General features: G+C 56.3%; 1 protein-coding gene across 3 annotated transcripts; it reads right to left on the bottom strand.

The window, feature by feature from the left end:
- Window positions 1-333: 333 nt before the first annotated feature.
- Agap2 (ArfGAP with GTPase domain, ankyrin repeat and PH domain 2) lies at window positions 334-17,216 on the bottom strand. Of its 3 annotated transcripts, XM_032913489.1 has the most exons (19): window positions 11,810-13,067; window positions 10,172-10,230; window positions 9,544-9,631; window positions 9,308-9,393; window positions 9,032-9,179; window positions 7,686-7,820; window positions 7,270-7,379; window positions 6,587-6,745; window positions 6,326-6,412; window positions 6,135-6,239; window positions 5,593-5,755; window positions 5,309-5,428; window positions 4,133-4,261; window positions 3,268-3,327; window positions 2,893-3,041; window positions 2,705-2,795; window positions 2,376-2,598; window positions 2,025-2,280; window positions 334-1,904 (listed from the first exon to the last, which is right to left on the bottom strand). In XM_032913489.1, the coding sequence occupies exons 1-19, from the start codon at window positions 12,957-12,959 to the stop codon at window positions 1,662-1,664; spliced, it is 3,561 nt and encodes a 1,186-aa protein (XP_032769380.1). In that variant the 5' UTR covers window positions 12,960-13,067; the 3' UTR covers window positions 334-1,661. The 3 variants fall into 3 exon arrangements, with proteins under 3 accessions (XP_032769380.1, XP_032769392.1, XP_032769386.1); XM_032913501.1 differs by lacking the exons at window positions 3,268-3,327; window positions 11,810-13,067 and adding an exon at window positions 17,042-17,216 and having other exon boundaries at window positions 1,289-1,904; XM_032913495.1 differs by lacking the exon at window positions 3,268-3,327 and having other exon boundaries at window positions 1,289-1,904; window positions 11,810-13,068.
- Window positions 17,217-17,657: the final 441 nt, after the last annotated feature.

Here is a 17,657-nt window from a genome sequence, read left to right as displayed (position 1 = left end):
GGGTCTCGACACTAAGAGGCCACTGAGTTCACTTGCCTGCCAACCCCACCTCAACTCCCCAGGCCTGTCTGTTTCTTCAAACGCCATGCTCCAACTCCTTCCTAGGCTCAGCATCAGCTGTGCATCTAACTTCTCTCAGGTCCCCACTGTTGCTCTTACCTCACAAACCCAGGGTTGTTGTACAAAGCCGGAGCTACATCCGTGCCTGGGGGTGCTGTCCTAACCCCAGCCCAGGAACCAGCACCTCTCTCAACCCTCTCCCTCCCCCAGTTCCCAAGCACGGAGACCATACCCTCGCCTGCCTGCCCAATAACAGACCAGCATCTCACCCCCTAGACAAAACCACTTGCTCTTTAATTGCTGTTAAGATTCACACCACCTGCTTTGGAGGTGAGGGGGGTAACCCCTGCCCCCTCTTCACTCCACTGCCCAATTACCTGGTCTTTTGCAAAATATTTTAGCCAGGAAAAAAAAAAAAAAGACCGGAAACCACTGACACAGACAGCCCAAAGCCGGGCTGAATAAGGGTGGCAGGGCTGGGCCAGAGAAGTCCACACCATCTCCCCCTTTCTGGGGATGGGGCCAGGACCTTGAAACCCTTCCAGCCACTACACACCCTCTCAGCCCCAGCTGGGAGGGAGCAAAGGAGAAACGGACCTGGAGCTACTCCAGTGAGAGAGGGGCTGGACAGAAAGGATTATGGGGGAGGGGTCCCATTGTAGGGGTGCCCCCTACCCCAGATCACCACGGGCGCTGCACAGTCACAGGTACGCAGTCACGGTCACAGACACAACCCGAGAGCACCCCCATCCCACCCCACCCCTACCCACCCCTGGCTTCCCCTACCCTGAAATGCCCTCCCCTTGCCCCTACCCACCCCATCCCCATGTTGGGGAACAAAGCAATAAATTACAAGGCCCCTCTCTAGTCCCCTCCTGTTCCAATCCTCCTCCCCCTACCCCAAGATTGTAAGGGGAAGGACCCAGGCTCTCGGCTCCCCCTGGCTCTTTAGCTTCCATTCATAGATAGGTAGAGGGGGGATATCTGATTTCCACTCCTCATGGTCCCTTTCACGGAAAGGGTTGGGGACCCCTCCACCTCCATGGGCAGCAGGGGTCCTGCCCCTCGCTGCCCTCCCCCCTCACTGGGCAGTGAGATTAGCATGGAAGGGGTGGGGTCCCCAAATTGGTCCCAAGTCCCAGGGCTAGTCTTCCACATACTAACCCCTCCCTCTGGTGTGGCGTTGCCCCAGGAGCCAGCCTGGGTTTCGGCTCCGGCCACCCGATTGTAGAACGCAGGCAGGACTCGATCTTTTCCCCGCCCCTAGGGGGCACGAGCCAGCAAGTCCAAGCACCTTGGAGCCCATACAGGGAGTGCCCACCTACAAACACCCAGCAGGTAGACCCAGGGCAATCCAAGTAAGGAAGCTGTGAAGTAGGGGCGTGATGAGCCAGGGTCTCCATGCCTCGCTGGGGAGAGGGAGGTGAGTTTGTGTCTCCTGGGAGGCGTGCGGGGCTGTGCCCTCGTGGGGATAGAAAGTGCTCCCGTGGGACGGGGTGCGGACTGGAGAGGTGAGTGGGTGCATCTGTCCAATGGTCCACCCGGTGTAGTCGTGCCCGGCCCGCGCGGGGGTGAGGGGTGTCTCTCCCGCGGCTGGGCAACTATACCAGCGCGATCGTGGTGTCCACGCGACCCAAGCTGGCAGCGCTGCTCCGGCGCCTCGGGCTGGGCGTGGCGGTAATGCTGGGGGTGGTGGCCGCGCTGGGCGTGGTGGCTGTACTGCCGCCCTCTCCCGGACAGCCGTGCTGGAGGAGGATGTCTGCACATAGCTGGCTGCCAGCCTGGCGGGCGTAGAACAGTGCTGTGCGGCCCTGCGCATCGCGGGCCGCCACGTCTGCGCCGTACTGCAGGAGGAAAAGTCGTGTGACCACGCACCATTCAGGGGACCTCCACCCACATGCTACCCACCCGACATCTCCAAACCCACCTCCAGGCTCCCTTTCCCTACCTCTCCGCTCACGTACCCACAACAGCAGCTGTGTAATAACAACGTGGGCGAGCTCGGCCGCCAAGTGCAGCGGCGAGCGGAGCTGAGGGTCCTCCACGCTGGTGTCCAGCGGCCCATGTCGCGCGTGGGCCAGAAGCAGCAGAACGGCGGCCACGTCCTGGGCCTCCACAGCCGCCCACAGTTGGCGGCCCAGCGGCTCCTCCGTGGTGCCCAGAGGCGCCAGGAACAGCAGCTGTTCGTACTTGGCCCGAATCCACGACTCACGCTCCTCCCTGCAGTACCAGGGGCCAAGGGAAAGAGTTGTAAGGGACCTCTAGTCCAGACCTCCCAGAAATCATACACCCTCACGCTGATCCTCGATCCTTACCTCGAAGAGTCCCGCGTGGGCTTGGCACGGCCCCGAGTGTCGCTCTCCCACACGCGGTTGGCCGTGTCGTTGCCAATGGCCGTCAGCACCAGGGTCAGCTCCCGCGGCCAGTCATCCAAGTCCAGCGAACGCACTCGAGACAGGTGCGTGCCCAGGTTCCGGTGGATGCCAGAACATTCGATGCAGATGAGTGCGCCCAGATTCAAACTGGCCCACGTGGGGTCTGGGACAGGATGCAACAGTAAGACAGACACCCCACCATTCACGGGACTGCAGCTAACTCCTGGGATCCCACCCCCTAGGTCCCTCAACAGCGCCCTTGCACTCACTGGGGGCTCCACAGTCCACACAGGTCGAGTTTCCCTTTGCGTTGCGGATCGCCTGGATGGCCACGGCTTCACTTTGGCTGTCAGTGCGCAGCTGCAGAGGAGTGAAGTTAATGCTGGCACAGCGTACCTCTGACCCTCCCCCAGCTTCCTGCTAGCCTCCACTCCATCCATAGCGTCCAAACGGTTACCTTGACCTTGCTGCTCTCACAGCATTGCAGACTGGCCAGGATCTGACTCTCAATGGCCTGAACCCAGGCATCCCTCTCCTCGAAACTGGCTGCCTCAAAGTGCCACGTCTGACCAGTGCTGGACACGATCAGGAACTCAAAGTTTTCCTCTGGGTGGGTGGATGGGAGAGGTCATGAAGGGCAGAGTTCAAGCAGGAGGCCTTCCCCCAAACCCTTCCTCCCTGATGTCCTTGGAGCCCCTAGGAGGGGGGCAGTGGAAGGAAGGGGGAGCAGAGGGTGGGAAACAGCAGGAAGCCCGAGCACATGCAGGGAGAGGCAGGGCCCCCCACCCCTCTGCACCCCAGCTGAGCACCCCTCCCGGCTCCCACTTGTTACCTGCTTTATAAATATTTCTTAAACTACCAAAGGATTTTAGTTTCCACATTTTGCGCTTGGCTGGTTTCCCGAAGCGAAGGAGATAGAGACAGAATGAAGAGCAAACAGAGAGAGAGAGAGAGAGAGAGAGAGAGAGAGAGAGAGAGACCAAGAAGAGAAGGAGGCAGATGGAGAGACAGACAGACAGTGACAGAGAGTGCCAGAGACAAAGCAGGACAGACAGATGGGGAGAGAAAGCAGAACTGAAGTCAGTGGCCCCGGAGCAGAGTGGAGCAGAAGCCAAGAGCATGAGAATAGGCAGGTCTGGAAACCGGGTCCAAGCACCCGGAGGAAGGCGGGCCAGGGGGGCAGGCACTGTGACCAGAGAGAAACCTGCTCTCTGTGGGGAAGGGGGTGTCAGAATCTGTGTGAATAGTAGGAAAGGGGGCAAGAGACTGGGATGGGGACCCTGGGGCTCAGAAGGAGCAGAACAGGGATAGGGATTGTTGGGGGTAGGGGGCAGGCTTAGGGATCAGTGATGAAGGGCTCTTGGAGGACCCTGCCGTTCATAGGTGAGAATGAGAACAGGGACTGGGGGAGTCAAAAGGGACACTGAGTTCAGGGGCTGCAGTACTAAATATGGTGCAGAGGATGGGGTCAGAAGTGTAGACGAGGGCAGGGACTAGAGTCAGGAAAGGAACGGGCTGGGAACGGGACGGACAAGAGCTGGGTGGTGTCCATCCATCTCCCACACAGTTATGTGCAGAGGTAACGAGAGTCAAGCACTCAGCTCAGGACTTATCCTGCTCTGCAGGAGCTAGGTCAGGGGTTGGGGACAGGGGAGGAGGGTTCAGAGTGGGAGTGGAACTATCCATCACAGCCTCACCTTCAGCCTGCACAGCTGAGCCTTCAGTCTTAGATGGTGTGGACAATTTCTTCCTCCTCTGCTTCTTCACCATGGGAGAAGGTGGGGGTTCCCGACTCAGGGGACTCAGGTCTCCAGATGGGGTACAGTCTTAGGGAGGGGGACACAGTGACTCAGTTGCCCTTCCATAGACTCCCTTATAGCTTGTATCCTGCCCTGAACTAACTGGCATTTTAGGGTATCCCTCCTCAGCTGTCCCTGTCCAAGAGGCCCCCCTGGATCATCCCTGTGGAGGCGGGCAGGTGAATGAGCACTAAAAAGTCAGATCTGACCTCAGCTCTTTTTTTTTTTTTTTTTTTTTTTTTTTTGGAGCTGGGGACCGAACCAGGGCCTTGCGCTTGCTAGGCAAAAGCGTTCTACCACCGAGAGCTAAATCCCAACCCCTTCTGACCTCAGCTCTTAAGCCTGCAACACATTAGCCTCCAGACCTTAGGCAAGTTAATCTTCCGAGCCTCAGTTTTTCATTCCTAAAATATGGAGAGTAATCTTGACCTGATACATTGTTGCAAGGAACATTTATTACAGTGTTACTTCCTGTTTGTGTATATGTGCATATATATATACATAAATAATTTATAGATATAATTTCCAAACATTTCAAACACTGATGGCTGACTACGTGCTGGCCAAAGTCCTCAATTTGTAAATTAAACCTTAAGGCAGTGGTTCTCACCTTGCCCTTTAATACCTCCCCCAGTCCCTGTTCTCATTCTCGCCCTGAGACCCTTTAATACCCATGTGGCGGCCCCCAACCACAAAATTATTTTTGTTGCTACTTCATAACTGCAATTTCGCTACTGTCATGAATTGTAACGTAAACATTTTTGGAGATAGAGGTTTGCCCAAGAGGATGAGACCCACGGGTTAAGAACCAGTGCCTTAGAAACACTTCCTGTAGGATAGAAACCGAAGTGGGAACAGACGGAGTAACTTGCCCATGGGGCAGGTCAAACCAGGAACCTGAGCTCAGGCAGGCAGACTCACTTCCATGAGATGGGGCATTTGAGCTTGGTGCCACTCACCCAGCAGACATTCCTGTGCTGCCTCGCTAAACCTCCATCTCATGTCAATCCTCCCACCCCCACCCTCATCCCATTTGGATCTGGAAGTCAGTAGATGAAGAGTGATCACACTGACCGGTACTAAGGGCACGGGCCAAATTCCGGTCTGGCTTCAACAGGTGCTTGGATGTCTGGTCTGTTGGGAGCTGCAGGGAGCTGGGGCTGGGACTGGGGCTTGGCATTGGAGTTGACGCTTCTGTCAGGAGGAGATGGAGAGGAGCTGTCAGTGAACGGGTCTCCATGCCCTCTCTCTTGTACGGTACCTCTCAGCCTCACCCCATACAGCAAGTATAGTTCCAACTCCTCCCTCTCCCCACCTTTCTCTTCTGTCCCTACCCCCTTGTCCTCAGCTCCACTTACCAGGGCCTTCACCCATCTGGACAGTGCTCATATCCTTGACCAACCCATTGATGCTGGCTGAGGGGCCGAAAGCAGAGATAGCCCTTGGGGGCCGCTTGCCTGGGACTTTGACTGTTGTTCGTAACAAGTCCATCTCTTTGCCGTGTGTACTGTGGATGTAATCCTGTAGAGGTACAGGGTTGCTGTGTGGGTCTCAGGCCTTTCGGAGTACTGAACATTAGTTAGTTATATAGGATAGAGAAAACCTGTGAGCTGATGGGGTTGGGAAGAGCGTGTAGGGAGCGGGCCTGTCAGATTTGGCAAGGAAACATTCCCTGAATGGCAGGCCAGTGACAGGCTCACCCTTGGTAGTCTCCCACCAGACTACGATGAGGGCAATAAATCCACCTTCCCAGGATCGACAGGTGTGGGCTCTAAACCTGCTTCACACACTTAAGAGGACTGAACTAACGCTTCCCAGAACAGATTCGAGGACTAGTCACGGACACATAAAGAACTACATGGACTCAGGGTTTCCCAGTGTGACCGTCTCCACTACTCACATTAATGCTGGGGTGGTAGAGCAGAAAGCCATTGCTGGACAAGGTCACGTATTTCTTCTTCCACTCTTTGTTCAAGGAATTGCCACTTCGCTTTAGCAGGAAGCTCTGGGAAACAGGACGGAAGACGTGTTGGGGAAAAGCCAGCTAAGAACAGCTCCTGTGAACCTTTCTTCAGCTCTCGAACCTTTTACCTGTTTAATGGGGATGGCTCGCCCACTCCCTGTTGTCTCGCCCCGACTGTCTAAGCTCCGTTTCTCAGAATCGCTGCCTCGACGGTTCTGGAATGGTAACTGGAATTAGCCAGAGGATGGGAGGACATAACAAGGGGAGGAGAGTGAGGAGGGAGAGCCCAACAGAGAGGTCTGCAGCTAAGGATGACGGGCAGGCAATGGGACAGAAGGAAAAGGGGGTCACAACAGGAAGAAGAGAAAAGGGGTTGGCATGGCCAATACCGCAAAAAGGCTGGTCCGCCGCTTGGCTGCTCGATGTAAGGACCCTGGGGTGCTCAACCCAGCCACCGCAGCTGCCTCAGCCCGGAGCTCCCGATGTCCAACATTGGGTGAAGATGGGAGGGAAGAAGAGTAGTCGCTAGTGTGGCCCCCATTACTAGCCTGGAGGCATATGGAGGAGTCAGCAGTTAACATCCATGCCCACCAAGCTGACATTATTGTCTACCATCACCATTACATCATTACTCATTCCTGCTGACATCATTCCTATTCATTTGCACTGCCATCCACCCCCCGCCCCAGCACTGTCACACTGCTTTAAGTTTTGTGATGTTTGACCTCCTGAGTCCCATGCCAGGCAAGAGTGCAGCTATCTGAGGAGGGAAGCTGACTTGCTCAGAGACTCTGTAAGTCGTACGTACTTCAAGTCCAGCTGATTTCCAGTTTGATGTTACTTTCTTTCTTGGTTTTGGTTTTTCAAGACAGCATTTCTCTGTCTAACCCTGGCTATCTTGGAACTTACTCTATAGACCAGGCTGGCCTTGAACTCAGACCTGCCTGCCTCTGCCTCCCAAGTGCTGGGATCAAAGGCGTGTGCCACCACCTCCCAGCCTCAATATTACCTTCTAATCCCCCCAAACCCATTTCTTCACTTCCTCTGAGTCAGTCTCAGACACCCAACTCACCTGCCCAGCTACAGGAGTAGAAGCAGCTGAATGGCTCGGTGAGCTGGGCAGGGACTTGCAAGCGGCCAGGAGTTGCTGTTGTTTGCGCAAGGTCACCACCTTCTGGGCCACTGAAGGGAAGGGGAATTGGAGGAGTCATGAGCTGGACAGATACCCATGGCCCCCCTCTGAGACGTACAGGCCGTAAAATAGCCTGGACTTCCTTATCGCCAGAGTCTCTGTGCTCCCTATGCCTAGATTCTCCAGCCAGAAAGCATCTGTAAATTAATACATCTCTCCATAGGTTCCCAGACCCCTCCTTCCTCCCAGAGGCCAATGTCCTGTCACTGGGAAACACAGAACTGGATACTGGGTCTCTGGGATATCTCAGGCTCTCTTGATTTCCACTGGTGCATGCTGGGAACTACCACACTCACCCTCCTGGAAGACCCGGTCCACATTGAGCCCATAGGTTGCACAGGTCTCATAGTAGCTGCAGCGCTTCATGTCGGTACACAATGCCCGGGCTCGAGCATCACCCACCACTCGAGGGGACGATGCGCTGATCCTGTCTGGGGGGACAGGAAAGGGGCAGGACTGGCGAGGTACCCTTCCTTTGATGCTCATGATTCCCTCTGCCACGTGTGTGGAGCCCAGGCTAGACCTCCTAGAGCTAGCGTGGGAGAACGTCTGTCTGTCCTCAGGTGGATGGCTAATGTCCAAGCAGCTTTGTGAGTTCTGGGCCCAGCCCAAGTTAAGTGGTCTCTGTCTCTGTCTTTCTGTTTGTGTCTGTCTGTCTTTGTGTATGTGTGTGTTTGTGTGTATGTGTCTGTCTGTCCTCCCTGTGTGTGGTGTGTGTCTGTGTGCGTGTTTGTGTCCTTCTGTTTGTATGTGTGTGTCTGTCCCCCCAGTGTGTGTGTGTGTGTTTGTGTGTATGTGTATATCTGCCTGTCTGTCCCCCCAGTGTGTGTCTGTTTGTGTGTACGTGTATATCTGTCTGTCTGTCTCCATCCCCCGTATGTGGTGTGTGTGTGTGTGTTTGTATGTCTCTGTGTGTACGTGTGTGTTTCCAGCCAAACTCCAGAGGTTGAGTTGGGTTTTCTGACAGTGGCTGAGACTCACAGATGACAAACATATTGAACTTGAGGGAGGACACCTGGCCCAGGAACAAGGGGAGAGGTGAATGCCTATAGGTAACAGGAGGCTGCTCATTCTCCTGTCAGAAACCAGGAGGCAAGAGACATGTGGAGGCCCGCACCTGCAGCGACAGCATGTGCAGTCACACAGAGTGTCCTACCAACTGGGCAGGGCTGGTGGTGACGGCCTAAGTGCTTCTGAGGCACTACTAGGAGAACTCAAAAGTTTTCTGTCCATCCGGGTTCCTCAGTATTTCCATGTTTGCAGAGAAATTTCTTTTAAACAGTGTCAGCCTGACCCAGCCGAAGGGAAAGGCTTTCTATCCACACTAGGATTTGACATTTTCTGTGTGTCTCATGGTGGTGGCGTCAGAAATGGCAGTGTGAACACAGGATAGGTGACATTTCCAGAGCGGAACAGTGACGGCCATTACAGCTGTTCTGCCCTCCCAGACTGTCCTCTCCTCTCTGCTCAGACCTTGGGAAGTTTGTTTGTTCATTATTTCCTTATTTGGACATCAGGCTCCCTCTAGAGGGATGCTGGAATCTAAATAGGCAGCCAGGCACCTTTCAAATTATCAACCATGGTGGGTAATACTTATCTACCCTTTGCCCTCTGAAACAGGGCTTCCACATCCTCTCCTTACCTTGGGTCCCAACCAGGGCAAGGGCCAGACCTCCTCGTCCCTCCCCCCGGAGGGAGATCAGCTGCCCATGGAGATGGCTCACAGCCTGGAAGCTGCTCTCATCCTCCAGGCTGAAGACGAAGATCACAGCATCTGCCCAGCCTGAGAACTTGCAGGGACGAGAAGGCAAACAGAGGTCATACAGGCCCACTCCTTCTGGGTACCATTCCGAGGGTTTCTGAGCAAGTCAGTACTGACCCTAGCCCGCCTGCTAGCATCACCGGCTCTGTGCCTCACCTTGGCATCCGGTGCCCCTGCTTCCTCTCGGATCAGCACCAGGTGGGTCTGCCCATCCACCAGCATCTCCTTCTTGTACTGCTCACCTGCCCAGAAGCAGTTTAATGGGTCAGAGGGCAGGTCACTAGACCTTCCCACAGTCCCTGAACTTTAGATCTTGAGCCTTGAGGGCCATCGTGGTACCTGGCCAGGCACTGGCCCCCAGCCTTAGCTTACTGTGGTGCCGGAGGACTTACTCTCAGTCTTCTCCAGCACCTGGTATGAACCCGTGAGGAATCTGTGGATGAGGGATGACTTCCCACTCCTGACATCACCCAGCACACCCTAAAGGAGAGATGTGACATAGAGACAGTAGGAGTTACCAAAAGACAAGATGCTGGGTCTGTTCATGCCAGAGCGCCTTCAGGGACTGGGCAGTGTCAAGCCATCAGACAAGGACCCACAGGGTTTCCAGTCAGCTGGGGACAGTGGGGCATGACATATAAGAAATGGTCTCAAGGCCAAAGCAGACCACAAACTGAGCAGTGCCCGTGTGTGTGTGTGTGTGTGTGTGTGTGTGTGTGTGTTAAGCATGTTTGTGTAGCATGACACAGGTCTAGGCATTAACTACAAGTTTTACCCAGTTCTAGGCAATGGAACACCAAAAGGGTTTTGTTTGTTTGTTTTGTTAGCTAGAAAGGAGAAGCTGGAGCAAATGGAAAGTGACCAGAGAAGCTGTGAGTGAGTATGGAGCAGCTCTGCTGCTCACTGATGCTAAACTCAAGAGTTCCTGGTTTCAGAGAGGAGCTAGGTGAAGCGAGAGAGAATTAAGAGTTCCTGTGAGAGGTAAACTTTCCCCCGAAAGCCAAGAGACCGGTTACCTACCAGGCGCAGTTCGGGAATTGATCGGCTCAAAGTCCATTCCTGACTATTGACCACAGCCTCTGGAAAGGTAAAGAAAACTACAGTAAGAAGGGAGAGTCTGGCGTAGGAGGACTCCTAGCTCTCAGTCACTCTCTTTTCTGAGGAGCTCACCTAACCCTGAGTACCCTGCCTGCAGTGGCTCAGGTCTGAGTGGTCCCCAGTCCTCCCATCCCAGCCGCTCTCCCCACAGCTGTTGCCACCGCTCAGTGGTTGCTTAGCAACAGAGCTAGCAAGACAAAAATACTTCAGTTGGCATCTCCCTTGAACTCATCCCCAAACGTGGGTCCTTGCCCCAAACCCGACCAGGACTTTACTAGCAATGATTTCCCTACACTACAGAGAATAGAGTCCCCCCCCCCAACAATCTTGGAGCAGATTCAAGAGGAAAGGCCTGGGTCCTAGAATGGAATGGGTCTTTTTACACCTCCGTTTCACAGAAGATAGGTGAAGGCTTTCCTGCCCTTTTTCAAGGTCAGTGGTACAGGTAGTTCTAACCCCTGTCCATCGCCCAAGGGGGACAAAACTTGGGATTTCCTCTGCCTAGACCTCCACGGCCTCCGAAAGAACGGTGGGGTAAAGCTCCATCCCCAAGCAGAGAGAAACCACAGGCCTGGGGAGAAAAGATTCTCCTTGCGCCCGCCGGGTCCAGCCCCCGCGCCTGACACTGGCCGGACGTTCCCGGGGCGCCGCCGCAGCTGCGGCGGGAACTCGGGGATCCGGAGCCATCTGCTCCCACCCGCTCAGAAGCCAAACCCCCGGGGCCGCCCCCGCTTCCAGACCCGCCTCCCCTCCGGGGAATGTGAGCGGAACCGAGTCGTCGGTCGCACCCCCACCCCCAACGCGCCTGTCTTTACCAGTTAGAAAATAATAATAAAGGCACCCTCGGGAGGAAAATTAAATAAATAAAGCGACCTCCTTGTATGGCCTCCCAAGTCTCCCGGGATAAGAATTGTCTTAGCAGCAGTTCCGCCCCCTGCCTCACTCCGGGGTCAGTCCCGGGCGGGTCTCGACGCCGCTGTGGGGCGGGGGTGGGTAGTGCGGGAAGCCAGGCTTCCTATCTGCCCCCTCTCAGTTCACATTTAAATCCGCACGTTCCAGCCCCCGCTCACTCAAGAACCGCCCAATCCACCATCAGTTCATGGAAAAGCCACCAGCTCGCTCTCAACCCAGGAGACCTGTCTCTGGCGAGGAGCTGCCTGCAAGGTCACTGCCACACCACCTGTGCCAGTTACTCAGGGGGAAACTGAGGCTTCCACATCCCCTGCCCCTCCAGCGTCCCTCTAACAACAAGCAAAGCCCCTATCGCCTTGTTTGTAGAATCCAACCAGGGCTGGGATTGGGGCCTGAGGCTTCTGTAGGAGGATTTCCTACAGTTGGCATCAACAAGGCCGTCATTTCCCGGGAAGCACAAGCTCGCTCGGAAAACACCCATCTCAGTCTCTACTGGCTTCAGGACCTCTTCCTATCCTTGGCCCCATCCCTTGGTAGAGGAGCTTGGCTCCTCCATCCACCCTAGAGGAACGCCTCCCTCATTCTTGCAGTGTCCCTCCATCCCAAGTAAGCATCCAGGTGTCTCAGGCCCTGACCCTTCCTACTCACTAGGGGAGGCGCGTAGCTCTGCGCCCAGCAGCTCCCTGGACCCGCTGCTGGAAGACAAGCCTTGGGGTCCGGGAAGGGGCCCGGGGCCGGGAGGCCCTCCTGTGCTCTTGGTGAAGATACCGCTGATAAACTTGAGCATCTTGCGGTCACGAGTGGACGCTCGGCCGCCCTCCCTGCCCCTTTTTAGCCCCGGAGCTGGTGGCTCCAGAGTGATAGGGGGTGCAGGCCCGAGGGGCTGCGTGGAGGCGGCAGTGACAGAAGTAGCTGGAACTGGGATTGCTGGCACGGTGAGCGGAGGAGAACCGGCACTGGGTCCTGGGTGCAAGTCACTATTGTCCAAGGTCTTACTCTTGCCTTTCCGAGGGGACAATTTTCCTCTCGCTCCAGCCCCAGCCCCGACCCCACCAGAGGTCGTGACTGCAGCGCCCCCTCCCCCGCCGGCCGCAACGGCAGAGGCTCCAGTCCCGGCGGTGCTCTTTGACCCCTTGACCCTGGGTTTGCCCTCGCTTTCGGGCCATGACAGGCGGCTACCCGCGCCCTTGCCCCCGCCGGCTTTGGCTCCACTAGTGGTCACGGTCTTGAAAGGCTTGGGAGCTGGCGGAGGAGGCGCCACCTTGAGCCTTCGGCTACCGGTGCCAGGATGCGGGGAGGACGAGCCCGGGACGCCGCCACCCGTCCGGCCTTCAGGTTCCGGACCCCCCCAGCTCGGGCTGCTGAGTAGAGGGCGCCGAGAGGAAGAGGGGGCGCCCCCCGGCTTGGAGTCCGGGCTCAGCCCCCCGGAGAGCGGGGGTCCCGGAGGGGCGGCCCAGAGGGACAGTCGGCGGCCCGGAGCCGGGGAGACCGGGCGAGCCGGACTGGCCGGAGCCGGGGACAGCGCGGGGGGCTCCGCGCCCCCGGCGCCCGCGCTGCTGGTACTGATCCACAGCGCATCCTGCCGGTGGAAGAGACGCTCGTGCCGCTTCTTGCCGGGTTCCTCCGCGCCTCGGGGGCTGCCAGGATCTCGGGGCTCGGAGCCTCTGGCCCCGGGGGCGCCGACAGCAGCTGCAGACGGAGAAGGCGGCGGCGGAGGTACCGACTCGAGCTTGACCAGGGTCAGCGAGATGAGGTAGGTCGTTGTCCGGCGCTGAAGCGCGCCCGCGCCCCGGCTCATGGGGCCCGGAGACCCCCGAGCTGGGGAGGGGAGGGGACTCCCCGGGTCTGCCTCAGGGGGGCCCAGCCATGGGGCCGCCCTGCTCGCTGCCCCCAGCCCCCGGACCCCTCTGAGCCCCCGGCCCGGCTCCGCTGTCGCCGCCGCCTCCGCCGCCTCCTTTTGCGCCCCCCTCCCATCACATGGGGCGCCCCCTCCCCATGCTCCCCGCCCTGCGCCCCCACCCCCTTGGAGCCCCGGGACCTTGGTGCTGCTCCAGGGAGGCGCGCCGGATCGTGCACCCCGGTCTGGGTGGGGGCGTTGAGATGGGCGGAGGAGGGTGGGGAGGACAGTAGTGGGGGCAAATGGGGATGAAGGAAAAGGGGTAGAAAAGGGGACAGGGGACTGGGGGAGAAGCTCGGGTGAGGGGAAGGCAGGGGCGGGAATGCGGACTCAATGGGCAGAGGCCGCGGATGCAGTGGGAAAGGGGGGTCTTGGGGTAGGAGACTAGTGGGGCTGTCTGTGCGGGGGATTCGCAGGAGCACGGGAAGGATGCTAGGGATGGAGGTATTGGAGGCAGTGGGGGAGGAAAGAGGGAACGGGAGGGGGTAGGAACCCACGGATCTGGGGTCTGGGAGGGGAGGGGCGTGGATCCTGGAGAAGAGTCGCGGGGGGGGTGTTCGCCTGGGATCGGCTCGGTCCGGATGCGCGTTGTGTCCGGGCGCTCCCCTCACATTGAGGAGGAGGCGGCCCGCGGGCCCCCCCACCCCATCTCTCCTCCCCCCCCCCACCATCAGCACCGCTGTCTGCTAGGGCGGTACAAAATCCAGGACTGGATTTCCCTCCCAAAACCTGGACTGGATTTCCTGGGACTTGGAATTACCTCCAACAACTACCTAGCCCCCTCATTTCTCACACCAAGGTTAGAGAACACGAATGTGGACTATATAGCATTTAGGGACGAAGGTAAAAACAGAACTATTGGCTAGACAGGTACAGGGAACAGAGAGAACTCTTGGTCCCAGTCAATTCTGGGGAAGCTGAAATGGGATATCCTTTTCTGGGCCTTTCCCTTTCCCTTCTCAGGGTACCTGGATGAGTCTCCCTTCTCATCACCCAGCTCCCTCTCCTACCCCGCTCCCACCCCACTCCCACCCCATACTGAATACTTGCACTGCGCCTTGAACTCATTGTCCCAAAGTGAACTTGGAAAGTGTCCCCAGGGATGGGGACAAACAAGGAACTTAGAAGGGTAGGAAGGGAGGAGGGGTTGCCTCTGGAGGGGAGAGGCTTGAGGGCTTCTGAGCCCAATCTGCAGCATGAGTCAAAGGCCCAGCTCAAGGTGGAAGAAATACATCTACCGACTGACACCCCCTTTATTCCAAAATGCATCTAGTCTCCATAGCAACCGTAGCTCCAAGAGTGCCTCCGAAGCAGCAGCGGGGATAAGCGGAGAGGAGGGATCAGTGTGTAGGATGAGTGGGAGACCAATCAGGGGATGCTGGTTAGTGAAGGCCCTACTCTCACACCTGGATACCCACCTGCGGGGGGGATTTTGCTCCTTGGACACAAGGGACCCCCTCAGCTGAGCCAGCGGGAGCCCGCCTTTTAGGTGTTTCCATTCAGTGTCCTGAGGTCTATGTAGCCTGGTTCATACAGCAGGTGTGTGTGTGGGGGGGGTGTGAATGGACACCATTTGTTCTGTGTCCCCACCCCTTCGGGGGCTTTGGAGTTCAAGGCTTTGTCCTCCAGAGGGGCAGAGAAATAAGAGCAGTTAAGCCCGTGCAGAAGAGAGACTGAGACCCCATGGAGGGAGGAGGAGGGCTGGAAGGAAGAAGATCTTGAAGCCTTGGAGACCCCTGCCCGGGATCTGGAGAGTCTCAGCGGCGGTACTTTGATTTGGCGTCCCACCCTCTTGACGCAGCCCAGACTATAATAAGTGCTGCCGTGGGCGGCTCTTGGAGGCAGGAGCCAGCACCGTGTTCTTCGGCCTGGTAGGGGGTAAGGGTTGGGGGCTGAACCAGGGTGCGGGGAGTCCTTTGTTCTACAGAGACCCATATCCACTCTCTCCCATATCCTATGTTTGAAGTCAGTGGTTTCTTAGGGATCGCCCATCAGACATCCTCAGGGCAGTTGACCCACCCTAATTTTTCATGAAGGAGACAATTTCATTAAACCGGAATTGTTAGCTTTCTAGTGTTTGGGGGTGGAGTGGTCTCAGTTTTCCTTCATATTTAGTGTGAACAGAATTCTGTCTGGAACAAATTACTTAGGAAGAGCACAGCTTTGCCAGGTGAGGTAGTGCACTCTTTTGAGGAAGCTGAGGCAGGAGGCTAGCTGAAAGTTTAAGGCCAGCCTGAGCCACACAGCTAGTCCAAGGGTAGCCTGAGGTAGACAGCAGGACCTAAACTCAGACTCAAAACAAAAACAACAACAACAACAACAACAACAACAACAACAAAAACCAGTGTTGGATTGGGGTTGTGGAGTGGTGGAGCCTGGAGTGGTAGGAGGCCTAGAGGCCCTTAGGTTTTGTCCCCAGCAACACACACCACACACAAAGAGATGGAGAAAGGTCTAGCAGCCTCCACTCTCTCCTTCCTTCCTTCCTTCCTTCCTTCCTTCCTTCCTTCCTTCCTTCGATAGCGGCTCAGTATGTAATGTAGCTGAGTCTAGGACTTGCTGTGTAACCGAGGCCGCTCTAGAACCCTCAGTTCTGCTCCATCTCCATCGTAAGTTGAGAGACTGTGGTGCCAGGGTTACTGGGATGCCTCCCCCCAATCACATTAGCTCTCTCCCCCTTTCTAGGACTAAGAGAATTTCTTTGCCTGGTCCCAACACCATGCTATTTCAGACAAAGGTGGAATCTAGAGCTTTTCCCCTAGACAGTTCTGTGAACCAGCCCGGCTAGGTCTCCTTTTCCCATCATTGTGGATATCAGGGAAGATGCAAGTGTATTTCCTGTCAGAGGCTTGTGTTCAGGAGCTGAAGGAGACGCTAGCTTCAGAAGGGTAATGAGAAGGCAGAGGCATGGAAACTATCCCACTAAAAACCTAAACCAACCAATCCTGTCTCTAAATTGTGCCCTGGTGTCAGAAGGTGTCCTGGATAGAAAGTGTTTGTTTGTTTGTTTGTTTTTTGGACACTCACTTCCCAAAGAAGTAGCTGAGAACAGATAACTGGAATGATCAGGGTCTGACAGAGGATGGGCTTCCTTCTCCCTGACGCAATTCACAAGCAAAGAAGCCTGCTTTTGTGATTTCTCGGGAATCCAGAAATGGATGGAATATAACAGCCCCCCAGTTCCTCAGTGCTGGGCCTCGTGGATGGAGAACAGACTTACCAGGGCCCCAGCACAGGATCCAAGGCTACAGTGGGCAGGAGGATGTGGTGGATGCTGTTGCCATGACAGCACTTCCTCCCAGTGTTGTCATCAGCTACTCTAATGGCACTAAGGAGGTAGAACGGAAGGAACTCGAGGGGAAGACGAGAAGGGGAGGCAGGAGAAGAGGGGACTGAGGCAAGTCCTGGGGACCTCGCTGCACCACGACTACAGCTGTATGAAGTGTGGAGTTTTAAGGGTTAGTGTGTCTGGGAACCTGACATCCTTTGTGGTGTACCACCCTCCCCCTCTGCGTGCGTGTGTGTGTGTGTGTGTGTGTGTGTGTGTGTGTGTGTGTGTGTGTGTGTCTACAGCTGGAGAACAAGAGGTCACTGATCTTTAGTGGGTCCTGGGAATGGACACATTATTGAGTCCCAGAACCTTCTGCCCCGCCGGCTTCCTGTTCGGGACTCCTCAGACAGGAACTCTATCGAGTCTGTTACACTCTGTCTCCCCAGTGTGTATCCACTCTCTAGTGCCAAGAAGGTCCGTTCCACAGTGACCCATGCTTTGTTCAGAGTGGGTTTTTGGAAAGAGGAATAATAACACACCCCGTGTCTTTTCCCATCTCCCCTGATGTCTTCTTCCCAGTTCCCAGCTCCATCTCAAGAACTAGGAAGTCGATGCCTAAACGACCAGAAACTATGTTAAGACACAGCTAAGCGTTTCTGTGTCCCGGACTGGTCCCCAAAGCAGCCGAGTTAGGGACCGGCGCATCTCTTACCTCGTATGCTGTCCAGTGAGGCCTGGATGCCAGCTCGGAGTTCAGGGTCACCCACTCTCTCTGCCAGCTTCCTGAGTCGGCTCAGAGCTTGCTTGGCCACCTCATGTCGCCTGACTTCTGCTCTGACTGTGACTATAGCCAACTGCCTCTGGGCATGCATGTTGCGCAGTCTTGCCTTGCCAGATTACCAACTGCCTCTGGCTCTGACGCCCATGACCCCACAGCCCCCAAACTTCAGAAGGCCCCTTCTGCTGTGCCCCAGAACTCCTCAACCCTGCCCGCCCTTCCGTCTGTCGGCCTCACTTCCTGACTGGTGAGCTTCAAACCCACAACCCACACGGTACTACCTCTTACACCTCCTGCCCCCTCTAGCGTTGACCCTTCAGCTCTGACAGCTGACAGGAGGCCGCGGTTATGACTGCTCAGTCAGGTGAGTGGAGCAACCTTAATGAGTGTGCCGAGACCTCAGTGGGAGGCAGCTAATTAAGATGGGTGTGGGTTCTGGGAGAATGTGGCCAGTAGAATTTCAGGTAGGATCCGTACTCTTGGCTATTCGCAAATTTGTCTTAGAAAAACACAGAAATCCACAAGTACTTGGTCCGTCTCCACAGAGGCC

Source organism: Rattus rattus, chromosome 1 (genome assembly GCF_011064425.1).
Source record: "Rattus rattus isolate New Zealand chromosome 1, Rrattus_CSIRO_v1, whole genome shotgun sequence".
NCBI classification, from domain to species: Eukaryota; Metazoa; Chordata; class Mammalia; order Rodentia; family Muridae; genus Rattus; species Rattus rattus.
Note: the sequence above shows the minus strand (reverse complement) of the source record. Positions and strands in the feature narration are given on the sequence as shown.

Excerpts from the sequence above, each read along its gene's own strand:
- Agap2 (XM_032913489.1), bottom strand. The coding sequence starts at position 12,959 with ATGAGCCGGGGCGCGGGCGCGCTTCAGCGCCGGACAACGACCTACCTC. Across the intron at positions 9,632-10,171 it reads CAATTCCCGAACTGCGCCTG|GGTGTGCTGGGTGATGTCAG; the intron begins GTAGGTAACCGG and ends TCTCTCCTTTAG. Across the intron at positions 5,429-5,592 it reads CCAGATGGGTGAAGGCCCTG|AAGCGTCAACTCCAATGCCA; the intron begins GTAAGTGGAGCT and ends TCCTCCTGACAG.